The 17,863-nt window shown below is 43.7% G+C and overlaps 1 protein-coding gene across 1 annotated transcript in view; it reads left to right on the top strand.

Annotated features, from left to right (window-relative positions):
• EDC4 (enhancer of mRNA decapping 4) overlaps nucleotides 1–12,061 on the top strand; it is a 2,017,057-nt gene extending 2,004,996 nt beyond the window's left edge. Inside the window, exon 28 of the mRNA XM_044082055.1 lies at nucleotides 11,021–12,061. Coding sequence (XP_043937990.1) covers nucleotides 11,021–11,213 — 193 coding nt within the window. The 3' untranslated portion in view covers nucleotides 11,214–12,061. The remainder of the gene's footprint in view (nucleotides 1–11,020) is intronic.
• Nucleotides 12,062–17,863: the final 5,802 nt, after the last annotated feature.

The following is a 17,863-nucleotide window of genomic DNA, read 5'->3' as shown; positions in this document are numbered from 1 at the left end:
CGATGAGGGGGAAGGATGCCCTCGGTCACCCTCTGAGGTATCCTTTGATGATATCCTCAAAATCCTGAAACAGAGAGGTGACTGGCAGTCCTCTAATCCGACCTCTGAGGAATCTGTGTTCCTGCAGTCCTTTCGTGCCCGGCCCCCTACCTCCTGGGTTACTCCACCTGCCGATGAACTTGTCCGACTCATCGTGCAGCGTGCTTGGAAGGCTCCTAATACCATCAAATCTATTCCCCGGAGACCAGATAAGATCTTGTCCCCTCCTGCTTCGGATCCCCATTGGTCCAAAGGTCTTCCTGTGGATGCTTTGATGGTGGTGGCAGTGGCCACAATAAAAAAGGATCTGGCAGAAAAAGAAAGACAGACTGTCCATCCGCCTAACAAAGAGTCCCCGGCCCTGGACAGGATAGGGAAGCGCACCTTTGCTTCAGCGATCTTTGCTATCAGGTCCCTGAATTATATGGCACATTTTACCAGGCTTTAAAGGGATCTGGTTTCTGAGCTCTCTGAAACCTTGGCTGGTGCCATGTCTAATGAGGTCTGTGACAAAGTGGCCTCTCAGCTGGCCACCATTGAATCTGTATATAACTCCTGTATGCGACTGATATCTCACGCATCAGAAGGAGCAGCGGGTTCAGCTGCAGTCTTGAGATGACACGCCTGTATGCTCTTGTGCAACTTCGTGGAACCCTTTAAGTCTTCCTTTCTTAATGCCCCCATTGAGGCCTCCTCGTTGTTTTGGCCCAAAGTTAAAAGCACACTGGCCAGATGTGAACAGGACGGTAAGACCCTTTCTGCCATAGGTGCCCGTTATTCTTCCCCTCAACTTGCTTTCTACCGAAACCAAAAGAGTGGGAAGATGTGGTTCAAGAAATCTCAGGGTCCTTTCCATGACGCACAGGCTGAGTTCTCCCCCAGAAGCAGAGGGGGAAACTCACAGGCAAGACGCTCCTTTCGGGGCAGAGGGGGTCCGCATAACCAGGGTTCCAGGGATTCTTTCCCTGGTCAATCCTACCAGCGTTCCTGAAGAGCAGCCCAACTCCTTTCCTCTGAAAGTGGCTGGGGGACGTTTCTCCCTGTACCCTTCTGCCTGGCTAACCATCACCACCGATTCCTGGGTACAAAGGATTATAACCAGAGGTTATCATATCCCCTTTGATCTTTGTCCTGTCCCTTCAAAAAACCTTCCTGATGTTCCACCCATTCAAAGGGAAGAAGCAGCATTAGAGATAGAAAAACTGCTAAGAAAGAGAGTCATTCAAATAGTCCCTCCAGACCAGATAGGACCCGGATTCTACTCGACTGTTTTTGGTGCCAAAGAAAACCAGGGACTGGAGACCAGTTTTGGATCTCAATGTATTGAACAAGTTTGTGAGAGTACAAAAATTTTGGATGGTCACAATAAAGATGATTGGATGTGCTCTATAGATCTTCAAGATGCGTACTACCACATAAAGGTGGACAGGCCATCAAGAAGATTTCTGCGCTTCTGTGCAGGAACCAGTCACTACCATTTCAGAGTACTGCCCTTCGGACTCTCTACACCCCCCAGAGTGTTCACAAAGTGCATGACAGTTGTCACAGCTCACTTGCGACTTCAAGGATTAAAGGTGTTTCCATACCTAGACGACTGGCTCATTTCCGTCCCCACCAGACATCTACTGGAAAAAGCCCTGGCATACTCTCTCCTCGCTGCTCAAAGGCTAGGGATAACCCTAAACTGGCAGAAATCCAATCTCACCCCATCTCAGTCGAGAGAATTCATAGGGGTTATCTTGGACACAAAAAACTGCAGAGCTGCTATTCCAGAGCACAGAATTCTAAGGATAAAGCAACAACTAATTCCAATCCTTTCAAAGGAAAAATCCACGGCTCACTCGGTTCTACAGCTGTTGGGTTCCATGGCAGCCTCCATCACTATTGTTCCCCTGGCCAGGTTTCACATGAGGCTTCTACAATGGCTACTGCTCACCCAATGGTTTCCTTTTCAGCATCCTCTTTCAGCCATGATTCAAGTAACCCACAGGTGCAAACAGGATTTAAATTGGTGGATGACACACAATCTCTCACAATGGTCATGCCCCTTCTCCCCCCAGCAACCCAAGGCCACAGTGACCACGGACGCCTCCCTGATGGGGGGGGGGGGCTGCTATGTCAGGGACAAACAGTCCAAGGCACTTGGTCCGAACTGGAGGCCCTTCTGCATTTAAATGTTCTAGAGCTGAGGGCAGTGCTTCTGGCGTTGCAAGCATTCCATCGCTGCTGCCGTCTGGGACAATTGCGATTCAATCAGACAACATGGAGGTGGTCTGGTACATCAACAAGCAAGGTGGAACCAAATCTTACCCCCTTTGTCGAGAGGCCATCAGGATATGGCAATGGGCGATGGCTACCAACCATTTTCTTCTAGCAGCACACATTCCCGGGAGTTCCAACGTGATAGCAGACAGACTCAGCAGGTGCATTCTTCAACCTCACGAGTGGTCCCTGAATCCCTTGATAGCGGTGGAGATCTTGCACCACTAGGGCTGTCCTTGCTGTGACCTCTTTGCATCTCCGACCAACTACAAATGCAGCAACTACTTCGCCCTGATTACCCCTCCGGGACAGTCACCCAGGGACACTATAGTCCACGATTGGCCCTCGGGTCTTCTTTACGTATTTCCACCCTTTCCCCAGTTTCTGAAGAAAGCCCATTGGTTGAAGAACAAGGTGATCCTCATAGCACCATATTGGCCTCGACAGATTTGGTTCCACTTCCTTTGGCCTTCATCTACTAGATCGACCATGGATTCTCCATCTAACCCCTCAGAACCTGATTCATCCCAACTTGAACAGCCTGAAGCTCACGGCTTGGCTACTCCAATTCCCTTGATTGCCAGGCAGAATGATCTTTCTTTACCAGTACATGATATTCTCATTGCTTCTCATAAGTCCTCCACTAGAATTAATTATCTGAGCAAGTGGAAAAGATTTACCTGTTGGTTGAAAGATAAACAAGTAGATCCCTTTTCAGCACCAGTGTCGATAATACTAGACTGTCTGGCCGACCTGTTTCAATCGGGTCTATTGGCCTCTACCATTAGAGTTAATTTGGCTGCAATTTCTAATTTTCATGAGGGTGTCCAAGATTCCTCTCTTATGTCCCATAAATTGTGCAAGACCTTCATAAAAGGTGTGAGTCATCTGAAGCCACCTTTTAGAGAACCTATTCAACCATGGGATTTATCATTAGTTCTACAAGCTCTGACAATGTCACCTTTCGAACCAGCCTCTTCTTGCGACCTCAAGTATTTGTCATGGAAAACCTTGTTTTTGGTCGCTGTTACTTCTGCCAGATGTATTTCTGAACTTCAGGCTTTATGTATCAAGAGTCCATACTTGATTTTTCATAGAAATAGAGTGTCTCTGAGCACTAATCCGTCATTTCTGCCTAAAGTGATCTCTGAAATGTCCATTAATCAAGCCATTGAATTGCCAGTTTTCTTTCCCAACCATTCAAACAGAGGAGAGTATTGCCTACATACCCTAGATATACACAGGCAAATCCGTTTTTACTTAAACAGGACTAAACCCTTTCGTAAATCTGACCAGTTATTTTTGGCCTTTTCTGGACCTAGATTAGGATCTGCTGTTGCTAAGGTCACATTAGCTAGATGGTTGAAGGACTGTGTGACCTTCATCTATACACAATGTAATATCCCGTTGCCTACTACCATGAAAGCTCATTCAACAAGGTCGGTGGCAACTTCTGCTGCCTTCCATGCCAGAGCTTCTTTACATGACATCTGTGCAGCTGCAACTTGGGCTATGCCTCATACCTTCATCAATCATTACAAATTGGATTTGGCCTCCAGGGGAAGAGCATCTTTCGGTTCTATGGTGCTCAAGAATGTCCTTCCATGAGAGCCTCCCAGGAGTAGAGGTAGCTGGGGACTCTGTCCCATGCGTAAGGAATGAACGAGGACTAACAATATCAGATAAAGAAGTTATGCCTTACCATAACATTCCATCTGTATTGTTGATCCTCGTTCAGTCATTACGACCCTCCCTCCTTCCACCCTCCTGTGGTTTCTAGTGGATCTCACCATCTGGTTCTCTTAGGTTATTTGACCAGAGGTAGCCTCAAACTTCTTTGACTTGCAAACTCAATCTGAGGTAACAGGGAGAGGGGGATTGTGAGTAAGAGTTTAGCTCGAGAGTTTGAAGCTGACGCAAGCTGGGAAAATGGCCAGCTCGGTTCCGAGCTCGGAACCGATACCCATGCGTAATGACTGAATGAGGATCAACAATACAGATGGAACGTTATGGTAAGACATAACTTCTTTTTCTATGAACCCTATCCAGTGAAACTTCTGTTCATCGTAAACACACATCATGGGAAACAAAATCATCGCATAGCCATAGCTGGCCAACATACACACAATGAAAGGGAGTATGGACTTACAGGTATGCTAGGGATAAGGAATTCTGCCCTTTCCCTACTGTAGTGTGATCTCGGATTTAGTATATTTATAATTAGTGGGGATGTACATAAGTAGAATCTGGTTAGCAGCATATACTCCTCATATAGGGAGCTGTGCCCCCCACATCCACTGCTAATTATATATACCAACTCTGAGATCGCACTACAGTGAGGAAAGGGCAGATTTGTAGATCACAGTACAGTAAGGAAAGGGCAGATTTCTTTGTCCCAGGCATTACTGTAAGTCTGTACTCCCTTTTGTTGTGTGTATGTTGGCCAACTATGGCTATGTGATGACTTTGTTTTTGATGAACAGGAATTTCGCTGGATAATGTTAGAGGATAAGGGGTTAGCTGTAATTCACATTCAACAAGCGAACACAGACCCATCTCAGCATCTTCTGCAACACTGAGATGTTCTTTTCTGGCTTTATCGGGTACAAAATATTTTCTGCAAATAAAGCTAACTTTTTTAATTACCATACCAATTATATCCTTGAATTTCTGAGTCCCTTATTTTCTTATAGGTTCATAGGTAGGTGCTAGGCTATCTGCCCGAAGGCATTTATAAGCCTAGCCAGAATGTGTTGGCTTTCGCCGCCCCCCTTAGATTAGTTCCTTGTGCCTCTGTCCAGCAGAGCCACTGAAGTGATCCCCGGGGTAAACTTTCTCTTTCCCATCCACTCGTCAAGGTTTCTCTTGAAGAGTGTTGGCGAGGAGCTCTGCCTAATATAGATTGGAATCTTGTTCCAAAACATGGGAAGTCTCTGGGACAGGAATCTATCCCTCCAGCACGTCCTATTTATTGTTGTGATGAGGTTTAGATCCCTAGAGCGTGTGGCTCAAGAGGATATGGTTTTCTTTAGGTGGAGCATGTACATCAATTCTGGGTTGGACATGGTGAAGTTAACTCAACGTGACCCAACCAAAATTAGGCATGTGTCATGAGTGCTGGACAAAGTGATGGCATGTTGGGGATAGTGCATAACACATATCTGTAGTTGCAAAAGTGGTAATAACTTTAAAATCAAACCTACTACATTGTGAGTGATCACATGACCCTGGGCTATCAGGTTGCAGGTAGCATGCCTAATGCTAGGCAGGGTCTCAAGTGCATCATACTACCCTACAGCTGCAACACAGACACAGCAAAGTGCCAACTGAGTTTATTACACAAATGGGGAGGAGATTGAATGATATCACATTCAGTGGGACAGGTGCAGAGTGATGTGGAAGTGGCAAAAGAAGTGGATTTTTGGTGAGTGAGTTTTATTTTTTCCTAAAGGAAGATAGCATGGGGATGTCTTGGGTAGGAAGGAGATTCTAGGGAAGGAAGCATGGACAAAAATCAAACTTAGCATAAAGACTGACAGAAGAGATATTGGCTCATAAGGAGGGTAGCAATGGACAGATGCAGACTGACAGAAGTTGGAAGACTGGTGATGGGAAGGCCTGAACTATAAATAAGTGATGATGAGTGACAGAAGGGTAGAGAACAGAATGATTTGGGATAGGGTGGTATAAGGAAAGCCTATTTGACTGGCTGAGAAAGAAAGCTACCTAGCAGTCAGTTTTCTCAGTGTGTCATCATGGGCAAGTTCTTCCTTTGATGGTCTGATGGTTAGACACAGCCAGCTACATGGTGGTCCAAGGAGCCAATGCAGACATTCAGGTTCTGCTCTACATTGTGCTCATCGGCCACAAAACCTAATTCCAGGTGAGCCAAAAGAGTCTGTTTATACCACTCTTTGATGAAGAGCCTACACCTCGCAACAGTGAAGGGGTGATGGAAGCCACCAACATGTCCTTTAGGTCACCTTCATGAGATGAGCCTTATCCTGCAGAAAGACAAGCCTGAGGACTGACAAGGACACAGAAATCATGTAGTGTTTAGTGCAGAGCATGGGAGTTGCTGCTTCACTTCGATGTGCACCATGGGTAATCATGCAGAAAAAAAAAATAAAAGGAAAAATATAAGCAACAAAGTGACATAAAAAGTAATGGAAAGATGAAAAAAGGACACAGACGCAAGTGGTCAGACATACATGGTACAGTTTATAACAGCAGTAAATGAAGTTCTGAACTCCCCCAAAAAAGCAGTATACTACAAAAACAATGTAAATAAATTTAATAAATAAATAAATAAATAAATAATTGCATTTTACAGGATGCCAGGTGTTAGTAGTACAGTTTATTAAACTATTAAAACAACTGCAGGAAAACAAAACAGCAAAAACAAATGACACAGAAGTAATGGACATAGTAAACCAAACAAGTAAAACAAAAAAACAGAAATACTGTTGTTTAGTGTTGGTTTCACTGATTTGTTTATAAAATGCCAGCAATAGACCACACTGACCCTACCATATGGAAAATGTGACTTGCATCTTCTTGCAGGCAATACTATTTTGCTCGACCTCTCGAAGAAGTGGTAAATCTAAAATGTAGACAGAGTATGGTAACCGTTTCAATTGCTGGGACCCGCTAGATCGACTCTGGAAACATGGATACTGAATGGTCGAAAGAATGAATTTACATACACTAATAGCGAGGTGCCATTTCTGCTATTATTTGTTTTTCTCTGAGGTATGGCAGTCTTGGAGTTGGTATATATAAGTTTAGGAGGTGTGAGGCCCCCCCACATAGGGGGGTGCTGTAGAAGTTGTTTAAAGAAAACAGTAATTTTTGAGATAAGCTCTTCTTTTGTGTTTTGACTTGAGAGACAGTACCTGTACAGTAAGGATGGCAGGTGCAGTGACAGTCAGCCCTCTACCCAAAGGTGGGCCATCTACAGACCCTGGAAACTACAGCCCTGTAAGTCTCACTAGTCTCATATGCAAATCCATGGAAAGAATTATCATGCAAATGATCAATAGTGACATAGGGAACCACACTGGACCCACCCCAGCTGGGTTTTGTCAAGGGCTGCTTTTGCCTACTCAGCCTGGCAGACTTCTTTGAGAAGCTCATCAAAGCCATGGATGAGGGCAAAATGGTCACACTGCCCACCTTGACCTGGTGAAGGCATTGGACACAATACCTCACTCAGGCATTTCTGACAAACTCAAGAGTTACCTGGTGGATAGCGAGCTGACTTACAAGAAGATTCTTTTAAACACCCACATGCATGTGTGTATGTGTATTTGTAAGTTTTTTATATAAATGTTTATCTGTATTACATGTACACACGTACACATATATACGTGAAAATGTGTACATACACAATGAGCACACAGGTAGATTTAGTCACACATGCAGCACACACACACACACACACACACACACACACACACACTGAGTGCACAAATGTGACCTTGACTATGTGAATATGGGTAGAAACAGTCAGGTAGTGTTAACAGAAATTTCCTCCATGGGTATGCACTGAAATAAATGCTCAGACGAAAGTGTAGTAAAACTGGTAACCTATAATAAATAAGACAAACACTTAAAGAAGGTAAGACACTGCCAGTCCACAAGGACCAAGCACAACTAGACAAAGAATGTAATGAAATAACAAAGGGGAAAGACGACACCCCTGCTTTGTGTCTCTATTCAGACACATCTTATCAGAGAGGAATCCTTCCACATGGATTTTTGCCTTCGACCCCTCGTATATCCATGTAGTTTGTCTTATTATTGCGTCAGGAAATGCAAATGCTTCCATTGCCCTGCTCATAAAATCCCCACCTTACTCTGTTAGATGCTTTCTCTCCATCAAGACCCACTAACAACAGTGGTATTTTCTTATTTTCTATTTCCCTCTGGATCATTATTCTGTTAATGTTGTCAGATGTGTGCCTCCCCTCCACAAAACCACACTGATTCATATTTATCAATTTTGGCAACACCATTGCCATTCTTTTAGCTATAGATATGCAAGGACTTTGAACAGAGCCATAACTATGGCAGGGTGAAACGCTCAACTTCTCCTAGAGCCACCTGTTAGGGGGTCCAGTCCTGTTAACAGAGCCATAACTGTGGTGGGGTGAAATGATCAACTTCTCTTAGAGCCATCTTTTAGGGGGTGCAGTCCTATGAACAGAGCCATAACTATGGCATGGTGTTAGGGGGTGCAGTCCTATGAACAGAGCCATAACTGTGGCATGGTGAAATGATCAACTTCTCCTAGATCCACCTGTTAGGGGGTCCAGTCCTATGAACAGAGCCATAACTGTGGCGGGGTGAAAATATCAACTTCTCCTAGAGCCACCTTTTAGGGGGTGCAATCCTATGAACAGAGCCATAACTGTGGCAGGGTGAATTGATCAATTTCTCCTAGAGCCACCTGTTAGGAGGTGCAGTCAGCAGTTTGCTAGTGGGGCACAAGTGTTGTTAAGAGATCCACTTATGAAGTCATGGATGGATGTTGCAGCTTATTAAATTTTAGTATCTTGCTGCATTACTAACTGTACCAAGGAGTTCTGAGTCTGTTTTCCTCTCTCTCGTAAGCTTTTCTGTTTCTCCCCTTAGGTACTGGTTTGAGGGGACAGTCTGGGAACTGCCCATAGCAGCACTGTTCCTCGCTATGGTTCTGACTTTGTACTAGATCCTTGTGGAATTTACATATAAAGGACCTCATAGTCAATAACTGGTTCCTTAGTTAACTCTACCCATTCCCGAATGAGTCTTTGTCCTCTTACACTGGACTCTCCTCTCTTTTTTTGTATAGGGATGGAGGTGGCAGTTTACAAGTTTGTTAAGGCCATAATGATAGGTTTACCTGAAGGTATCACTCACTACACCTTGTCTGCTGTGGACAAGCTTTTACCACCAATCATTAGGCTGACTGGGTAGACATAATTAAATGTCATCTAATCAGACATGTTATTTTTTTGAGGGAGGCCATGTCTCCCCTCTACCCCCCTGAATTTTTGACTGCCATATCTCTGAGGTATCATTTACATGGAGAAGAAACAAAAAAAAGCATTTCCTTTTTGTCCAGGTTGATGAAACCACAGAGGTAGTATATTTAGATATCTTGGGTTTGGAAGTAGACCTCCTCATTTGGTGGGGTTGCAACAACAGTTGTCACAGCCTTTCATTTGTGGCAGTCAACTCAGGTTGTGGAAGAAAAAGTCCCACTACAGCTCTCTTCTGAAAGATCTGCCAAAAAAATCATTATAAGTTTTAACAGTGAAAGCTACAGAAACAGTATGGTCACCCGTGTTTCTTGCTCACCAAACGTAGTCATAAAGAATGGAAGATCTGATTAAGAAGTAAAAAGGTGGGGCTTCCGTGGTCTGTTGCAGGTAATAATGGAAATGGACATTAAAACTATATATAAGTATTTAACTGCACTTAGGTGATGGAAAGACCAAAATAATATGTGGAGGACGATAGCTACTTGGGGGGATTATAAAAGGGTTGTTGATTTGCCTCTTTCTTTAGTAGTTTCTGACATGCTCCTGAGCTTGTCCATTCATTTCCTTGTTATGTGGGGTTAGAACCTAGGTGAGGGAGAAACTGAGAAGGAAACAGAGTTTTAGGAAGTTGGACCAGTTTGTCTTAGATTTTGGAAGGGTTTTGCAGCTACTGAGTATAGTGAATTGCTAGCTGCATTGTTTTTAGTTATGAAGATGTGAATTGCCCAGTATTGAATTCTGTGGTCTAAGCCCTTTTCAGTAGATGAGTAGCTTCCTTCGGTACTTGCTTCAGAATGCATCCTCAGTAGATGTTTGTCACTGTCACTTGGTGTTTGCATCAATCATTATTGTCTTGACTGGGACTGATAAGGTGGTGCTTCAGATCTCTGCCTTCTGAGCTGTGTCTTTGTGAGGGCCTCCTTCCACTGTGGTGATTTACTATGTTGACTTCAGACCAACCATAAGAATCATCAGGTTACTGAAGGATGGTCCTTGGCATTAGATATAATTAGCAGTTAATCTCCAAGAAGACCTTCCTTGATGCGTCAGGTACATCCTCTCTCCCTCTCTCTATGAATGGATATCTCCTCCTTCTTGCCTTGTCCTTTTGAGTTCCCTGTATGTCAGATTAGTATATGCTAACATATTACCCGATACTGTTCTTCATGTTCAAATGTATTCGTTATTTCTTGAGTCACTTCACAGTGCTTGTTAGTGGCTAAGGGGTGAATTGGCAAGCTGAGTGGGAGACAGCAGGTATTGTACTTCGCATTACATTATGCTGTAGGTTGAAACAAGTACACATATAGCCACGACCATGGTGTTTTCCAAAATTTTTGATGAATGCTAATTCGTATAAAGGAGGAAACCCACCACCATGAGGTCTTTCTTTAACTCCTCCTATTCTTCTTCTTCTTCTTGAACTCTATCTTTATGTGTTTTATACCCAAATGCATAGTAGAATGTGCTAATTTCTTTTTTTCATTCATGGGCTTGATTTGGTGTAAATTTGAGTACTGATATTTTTTATGGAGATCCTTCTGGTGAGGACATAGCTCATTAATTCTCGCATGAAGGTCTATGCACTTGGTAAGTACATACACATTGTTTTCTTAAAGACACTTATCAGATATTGATTATTATAGAAAACAAGTTAATGTAAAAATTAACTTATTTTTATTTCTGTTTAGCTACCTAGATGATGCAGTGATGAACCTAGACCATGGTGACCCAATAACAAGAGATCATATGGGTGCCATGTTAAATCAGCTTCGACTAAAGCTTGTCCAGTTTTTACAAGTTGAACCACATCACGTGTTGAGCAAAAAAGCTAGAAGACTCCTGATGATCCTTCAAGGCCTTGTTACCCCTAGCATGAGCTAATTATTTTGTTCTAAACAATTAAAGTTTTATGTTAAATATGGCAGTACTGTGTACAATGCATTAATTACTAAAAGTCTAAAGCTCTGGGAAACCAACTAAAATAAGTGCATTATGAAAGGATAGTCTTTTACTGAGAGACGACTAGAAAGCACGTGAACCAAGTTCTGAGACAAAATGGACAGGAGAGTAACAGTTATTTTCTTGCAGTCTGTTTTGCAAACCGTTTACAAGTTCAGTCATAAACTGTTTTGTTTTATGATGTTACTGGTTCTGAGAGCTGTCTTCAGGCACAAACCTAGCAGGAATCTTCAGAAGGTATTGTATTCAGCTTCTTTCAGTGGTGGGTTACCAACTGTATGATTGTTGGTACCTAGAGAAAATGTCAGTTTTAAAGGGCAGAGTGTGAAAAAATAATATTAAGGTCAAAGTTAACAAGCTAAGCACGTGCTGGCACATTGTGTCTTGCTTTTGAGGCTGAAAAATTTGTGATATAATCCTACAGAAGTCTGAAAATTTTACAGATCCACCTTGACACTTCCCTTTAGAGCTGCTATGTTAGATGGGTTCAGACAATTGCACATCCAAATATGTATATTTTTTTTCACATTTTGAGTTTTGTTAGAGTTTTATCTTATATATATTATATATATATAAACAAAAATGTGTTATCGTTTTGATTTATGTTATAAAAATGACTTGTGAAGGATTTTTGTGTGTATGTGTTAGAGTGCATGTAAAAAATCGAATTTTGTTGTAATTTTACACTGTTACTTTTTATCTGAGCAAAATGAACCCCCTGTTTTGAATACGGTTTGAATATGTTGTTTAATAAAACATTTTTTTTGAAACTGGTGTTTTATATGTGTATGTGGTATTTGGGATTTATTGAAATTATTTTTGCTAGTTACTGGTACATTTTTTAAAAAATTTACATTGTTAAATACAGTAACTAGTTTAAGGGCGTTTTACCAGGGATTAAACTTTTAGCAATGTATAAGAATAATTATTTATATGTTATTACTATGTTTATTTGTAATTATAAAGTACGCATAATTGAAAAAAATCACATACATTAAACATTAATACTCAAACATAATATTAATTTAACAGAGTAATGTGGAAAATAATTTTAATGCAATAAAAAAGTACACAGAGATAAAGGGGAAAGGAAAATATGTATAATATATACATTCTGTGCCCAACAAGTCCATATATTAATGTTAAAATTGTATTAAAATTTATTTAACTTATACAATATTGTGAGGCAAAGCTAATGATTCCTTCTTCACAGTTCTGAATCAAATCTAAAACAGAAGGTCTAAACTTAATATTAAAAGTTCTTGACTTTGAGTTTAATTTTATCAGTCGTATTTTTTTTCTCATAAATTTTGTTAATTTGTTCAGTAGAATATATTCTAAAAATGTAGGTTTGACCAACTGTAACCATATCCTTGTTATGTTTTTCTTAGCAACAGCCAAATAGCACCATAAAATAAAATTTCTTAATTGCAAGACAAAACAATTGTTAGACAAGATATTATTCTTTGTAGAAAGTGGATTTTCTTATTTTTAAGTTTGGTGGAAAAATGAAGAAAGGATGCAGACCTTTTTTATGTTATACAAGCGGTTTGAGTTTGACGTACCCAGCTCTTTTTTTTTTTGTTCACCGGTTTTCATGTAGAAATCTGAAGTGGCTGTGCTTATAAATGTGGCCCATTTCTGTGGTAGTGCTGTGGGTTGGATTTGACATTGCTTGATTTATGTTCTGCTTAGAGTTGTCTGATATGCGCAAGACAACATAAGGCTGTCAACATGCCAGTTTTTTTCATACAAGGTACATCATGTATGTGGTTGTGTGAGTAAGTATTATTGTTAAAGGTTTGAAGCTGTTATAGTAAATAGTGCAGACAAAACAGCCATCCACTTGATTTTATAATGGCAGACTTCCATAGCAATTTTTGTCTAAGGATGGGTCTCCACCTCCAAACTGTCAATCTGATGTTGTTAATCTTCGTTCATTCCTTACTGATGGGTTATCAGTTCCGTCCTTGGAACCGAGCTGGCCAAATATCAAGCTCATGTCAGCCAAAAACTCTCGAGCCGAGGTCCTAACCAGAATGCTCTGCTCCCTGTTTCCTCAGATCTCATTTGCCACATTGCTGTACAGCCATATTAAGCCACTCTGTTCAGCTAAGTGTCTAATTTTTTGAAAGTTTTATATATCGTTTCTACTTTAAAGTTTTTCAAACAGTTTCTTGTATTATTCTCTTACCCTGTCGTATCCTTAAGACTCTCTCCCTTTAGTCTATTTCTCTTTATTACCCTTTTCTTACCTTTGAGGTAATTCTTCATTACCATCGTTGGTAATCCTTCTTCCTTCTCTGTTCTTACCCTTTTGGGTAACTTTACCTCTTCTTTTTAGTACTGTTTTTCTTCTCCATATCATCATGTCGGATAAGAAAAATAGCGTTGGTTTTAAGCAGTGTAAGGAGTCCGGCTGTAAGTTACCGCTTTCCAATGGCCATGACTTATGTGTCTATTGTCTGAATGTCTCCCACCCTACTGTGGCTCCCCAGTGTGGGATTTGTAGAAAGTTTTCAACCAGGACTCTTAACGAGACAACGAACAAATTAATCTTGAAATGTCTTCTCAAATCTCCCTTCTTTGAGGCTATTTCTGGGTCGGAGGGCTCACCCCTTCCTGCCAAAACCCGTAAGTGGCATTCTTCCTCTTCCTCATCGAGGTCGCTTCCTTCATCTCCCTCTGGAGATCGTAGGGAGTCGACTCATAAGAAGGTGAAATTGACTACTACTTAAGCGCTGCCACCTGTGACCCTGTCGGCTCCAGGCTCGGCACCGCCCCAGCTGATTCTGGCTCCAGCCGTGTCTTCCTTATCGACACCGGAGTTCATGGTGCAGACAAGTACAGCTCCGACAGTTTTGTCGCAGCCGTTACCGGCACCATCCATGCAGGTACAGTCCCCTTCGGCACCGTTAGTACAATCCCCTTTGACTCCGAGTATGACGTTACTGTACTCCACAGTGCAGACACTTTCGGCACCATGTTCTTTGGTGCAGTCCTTTTCGGCACCGTCTTTGTTACTGGTGCAGACACTTTCCTTGACGACACCGTACCCATCAGTGCAGACACCTTCAACTTGTATGGTGCTGATGTCAGCGCAGACTATTTCCACACCATTTTCTTCGGTGCAGACGTCCTCTGTTCCGGGCTTTGCACCTCTCGCATTAGCAAGGACCAAGTACTCTCCTTCCTTGGATCCATTCATTGGTAGCCAATATAGTCCTTTTCTAGAAAGGCCAGAATCACCCTCAGGTTTCTCTATGAGGTCGACCAGGAGCCTCTCTGAGCAAGATGTGTTGCGGCTTGTTGACCAGTTGCTTGTGGCCAGAGGTCTCTCTCACCCATCGAAGTCCACATTCCCTCCCTCAAGTGAACATATGTCTCTCTTCAAACTCCAACATACACTCCTCCTTCGACTTCCACCCAATTATCGAAGCCCATTATTCCGACAGCAGCTTCCCTTCCTCTGACACCAGTAGTGGAGCTTACTTTGGAACCGGAGTCATCTTTGTGGGCCTCAGTGCACTGGGCATCTGGCTTTTCTCAGGCCAGTGGCTGTGCCATGGCAGAGGGCATTCTTGGTTCTACATCAATTTTTTTCTATGACACCCTCCAGGAATCCACCCTCTTTCACACTTCACAGTCCTCTTAAGACTCCTGGTCTGGGGGTCGGCTTGTCGGGGTGGGGTGTGACCCCGGTTCCGATGTTGTCGTGCTCGGTTCTGGGCTTCCATCCCTCCTTGGGGGAGCCAGCCTTCCAGGCCATGGAGTGGGCGCTTGCTTCTGCTGGCAAACCCCACATGTCGGGTCGGAGTCCTCTCCCCGTTCTGTGCCGCAACTCTCACAAGCCGCAACCACCGGACACAAGGGCCTCAGGTTTCTTCTCCTCAGGAGACCCCCTCTTTGCAGTCTTCCCCAGAACCTCCCACTGAGGAAGTACCCAGCAACGCATCTTGCAAGTGGAAGCACATGGACTCCACTGAGGAGTCATTGGCTGAAGATACGGGCTTTGATGATGGGGAAGGGTCCCCATGGTCACCCTCTGATGAGGTGTCCTTTGGTGACATCCTCGAGATCCTTAGACAGAGGGGTGACTGGCAGTCCTCTAATCCTTCCTCTGAGGAATCCCTATTCCTGCAGGCCTTTTGTGCCTAGCCCCCTACCTCCTGGGTTACCCCGCCGGCCGATGGGCTCGTCCAGCACACATGGAAGGCTCCTGACACCCTGGAAGCAATATCACTGAGACCTGATAAAATCTTATCGCCCCTAGCTGAGCATCCCCATTGGTCACAAGATCTTCCAGTAGATGCCATGGTGGTGGTGGCTGCAACTAAGAAGGATTTGGCAGGAGAGAGCCAAACTGTCCATCTGCCCAACAGGGAGTCCCAGGCGATAGACTAGGGAAGCATGTGTTTCCTTCATTGACCTTCGCTGTAAGGTCTTTGAACTATTTGGCACACTTTACCAGGCTTCAGAGGGAGCTTATTAACCAACTCTCTGAAACCTTGGCAGGAGCTTTTTCTGACGAGGTCCATGACAACGTGGCTTCTCAGATAGCCACCTTAGAGTCCATTTACAGTTTTTTCATGCGTCTTATTTCTCACACAACGGAAAGAGTGGCTAGAGCATCCCGTGTGGGTATAGTCACCAGACGACATGCCTGGATTCCCCTGTGCGGCTTTGCGGAGTCCTTTAAGGCTTCCTTCATGCATGGCCCCCATCAAGGCCACTTCTTTGTTTGGCGCTAAAGTGAAAGATACACTGGCAAGGTATGAACAAGATGGCAAGATCTTATCTGCCGTTGGTGTCAGACACTCCACTCCTCAACGATTCTACTGCAGAAATCAGAGGAGCGGGAAGATGTGGCACAAGAAATCACAGGGCTCTTTCTGTGATGCATGTGCCGAGTTCTACCCTAGAGGCAGAGGGGGAAACTCCAATGGAAGACACCCCTTTCAGGGCAGAGGAGGTCGACGAAACTGGGGTTCCAGAGATTCTTTCTCTGGCCAACCCTATCAGCGCTCCTGAAACGTTGCCCGACTGTTTACCTCTGGAAGCGGTCGGGGGTTGTTTTTCCTTGTACCCTGCTTCCTGGCAAAATATAACCACCGACTCTTGGGTGCAACGGATAATAACCAGATGCTATCGTATCCCCTTCCATCTTTGTCCAATTTCATCTGGAATATTACCTGACGTTCCACCCAGTCAAAGGGAAGCAGCAGCACACGAAATCCAAAAGCTGATACAAAAAAGAGTCAGACCCCCCAGACCAGATAGGATCCGGTTTTTACTCAAGGTTATTTTTAGTACCAAAAAAGACAGGGGACTGGAGACCAATTCTGGATCTCAGCACACTGAACAAATTTGTAAAAACAGAGAAATTCTGGATGGTCACGGTTCAGTCTATCCTTCCTCTCCTGGAAGAAGACGATTGGATGTGCTGTGTAGATCTTCATGATATGTATTGCCACATAAAAATGGACAAACGCTCAAGAAGATACCTCCACCTCCGCATAGGAGCCCGTCACTACCAATTTCGAGCTCTGCCCTTCGGTTTCACTACAGCCCCTAGTGTGTTCACCAAGTGCATGGCAGTGGTTATCGCTCACTTGCAACTTCAAGGATTCCAGGCATGTGTATACCTAGACAACTGGCTCCTCACCGCCCCCATCAAGCGTCTACTGGAAGAAGCCCTGCACTACACTCTCCTCACAGCATAATGCCTGGGAATCGCTATAAACTGGGAGAAGTCTAACATGACCCCCAGCTCAGTCTTTGGAATTCATAGGGGTACTGTTGGACACGAGAAATTGCACAACATCTCTTCTGGATCACAGGCTTCAAAGAATAAGGCAACAGGTTCAGCCGCTGCTCTGTCACCACAAATTTCCTGCTTGCTCTATACTCCAGCTCTTGAGGTCAATGGCAGCCTAAATCACTATTGTTCCTCTAGCCAGATTCCACATGAGGCTCCTTTAGTGGTTACTTCTCACTCAGAGGTACCCTCTACAACATCCTTTGTCTTTTTAGATGAGTGTAACTCAGAGATGCAAGCAAGATTTACTCTGGTAGGACGTCTCGAAATCCCCAACAGTAGTCTCGCCCCTTCAGCCCCCATCAACCAAAAACCACGGTGACCACAGACGCATCCCTGATGGGGTGGGGGGGCTATGTCAGGGAAACTCGGTCCAAGGCACCTGGTCCGGAGACAGAGGCCCTTTTTAATGTCCTGGAACTGAGGGTGGTGCTGCTAGCGTTGCAAGCATTACATTCCATCCTTCCTTCAGGGACTATTGTGATCCAATCAGACAACATCTCAGTGGTCTGGTACATCAACAAGCAAGGGGGCACCAGATCTTATCCATTATGCCGAGAGGCCTTGAGAATATGGCAATAAGGTGATAGCTTCCAACCGCTTTCTAATTGCAATGCACATTCCCGGGAGCTCCAGTGTGATAGCGGACAAATTGAGCAGGTGCATTCTACAACCTCACGAGTGGTCCCTCAGCCCTGTGATAGTGGCAAGAATCTTCAACCGCTGGGGCCAGCCTTGCTGTGACCTATTCACC

This window comes from Protopterus annectens, chromosome 8.part1 (assembly GCF_019279795.1).
Source record: "Protopterus annectens isolate FY-2018-M chromosome 8.part1, PAN1.0, whole genome shotgun sequence".
NCBI lineage: Eukaryota > Metazoa > Chordata > Ceratodontiformes > Protopteridae > Protopterus > Protopterus annectens.
The sequence above is the reverse complement of the archived record's forward strand: the minus strand, read 5'-3'. Positions and strand labels throughout refer to the sequence as shown.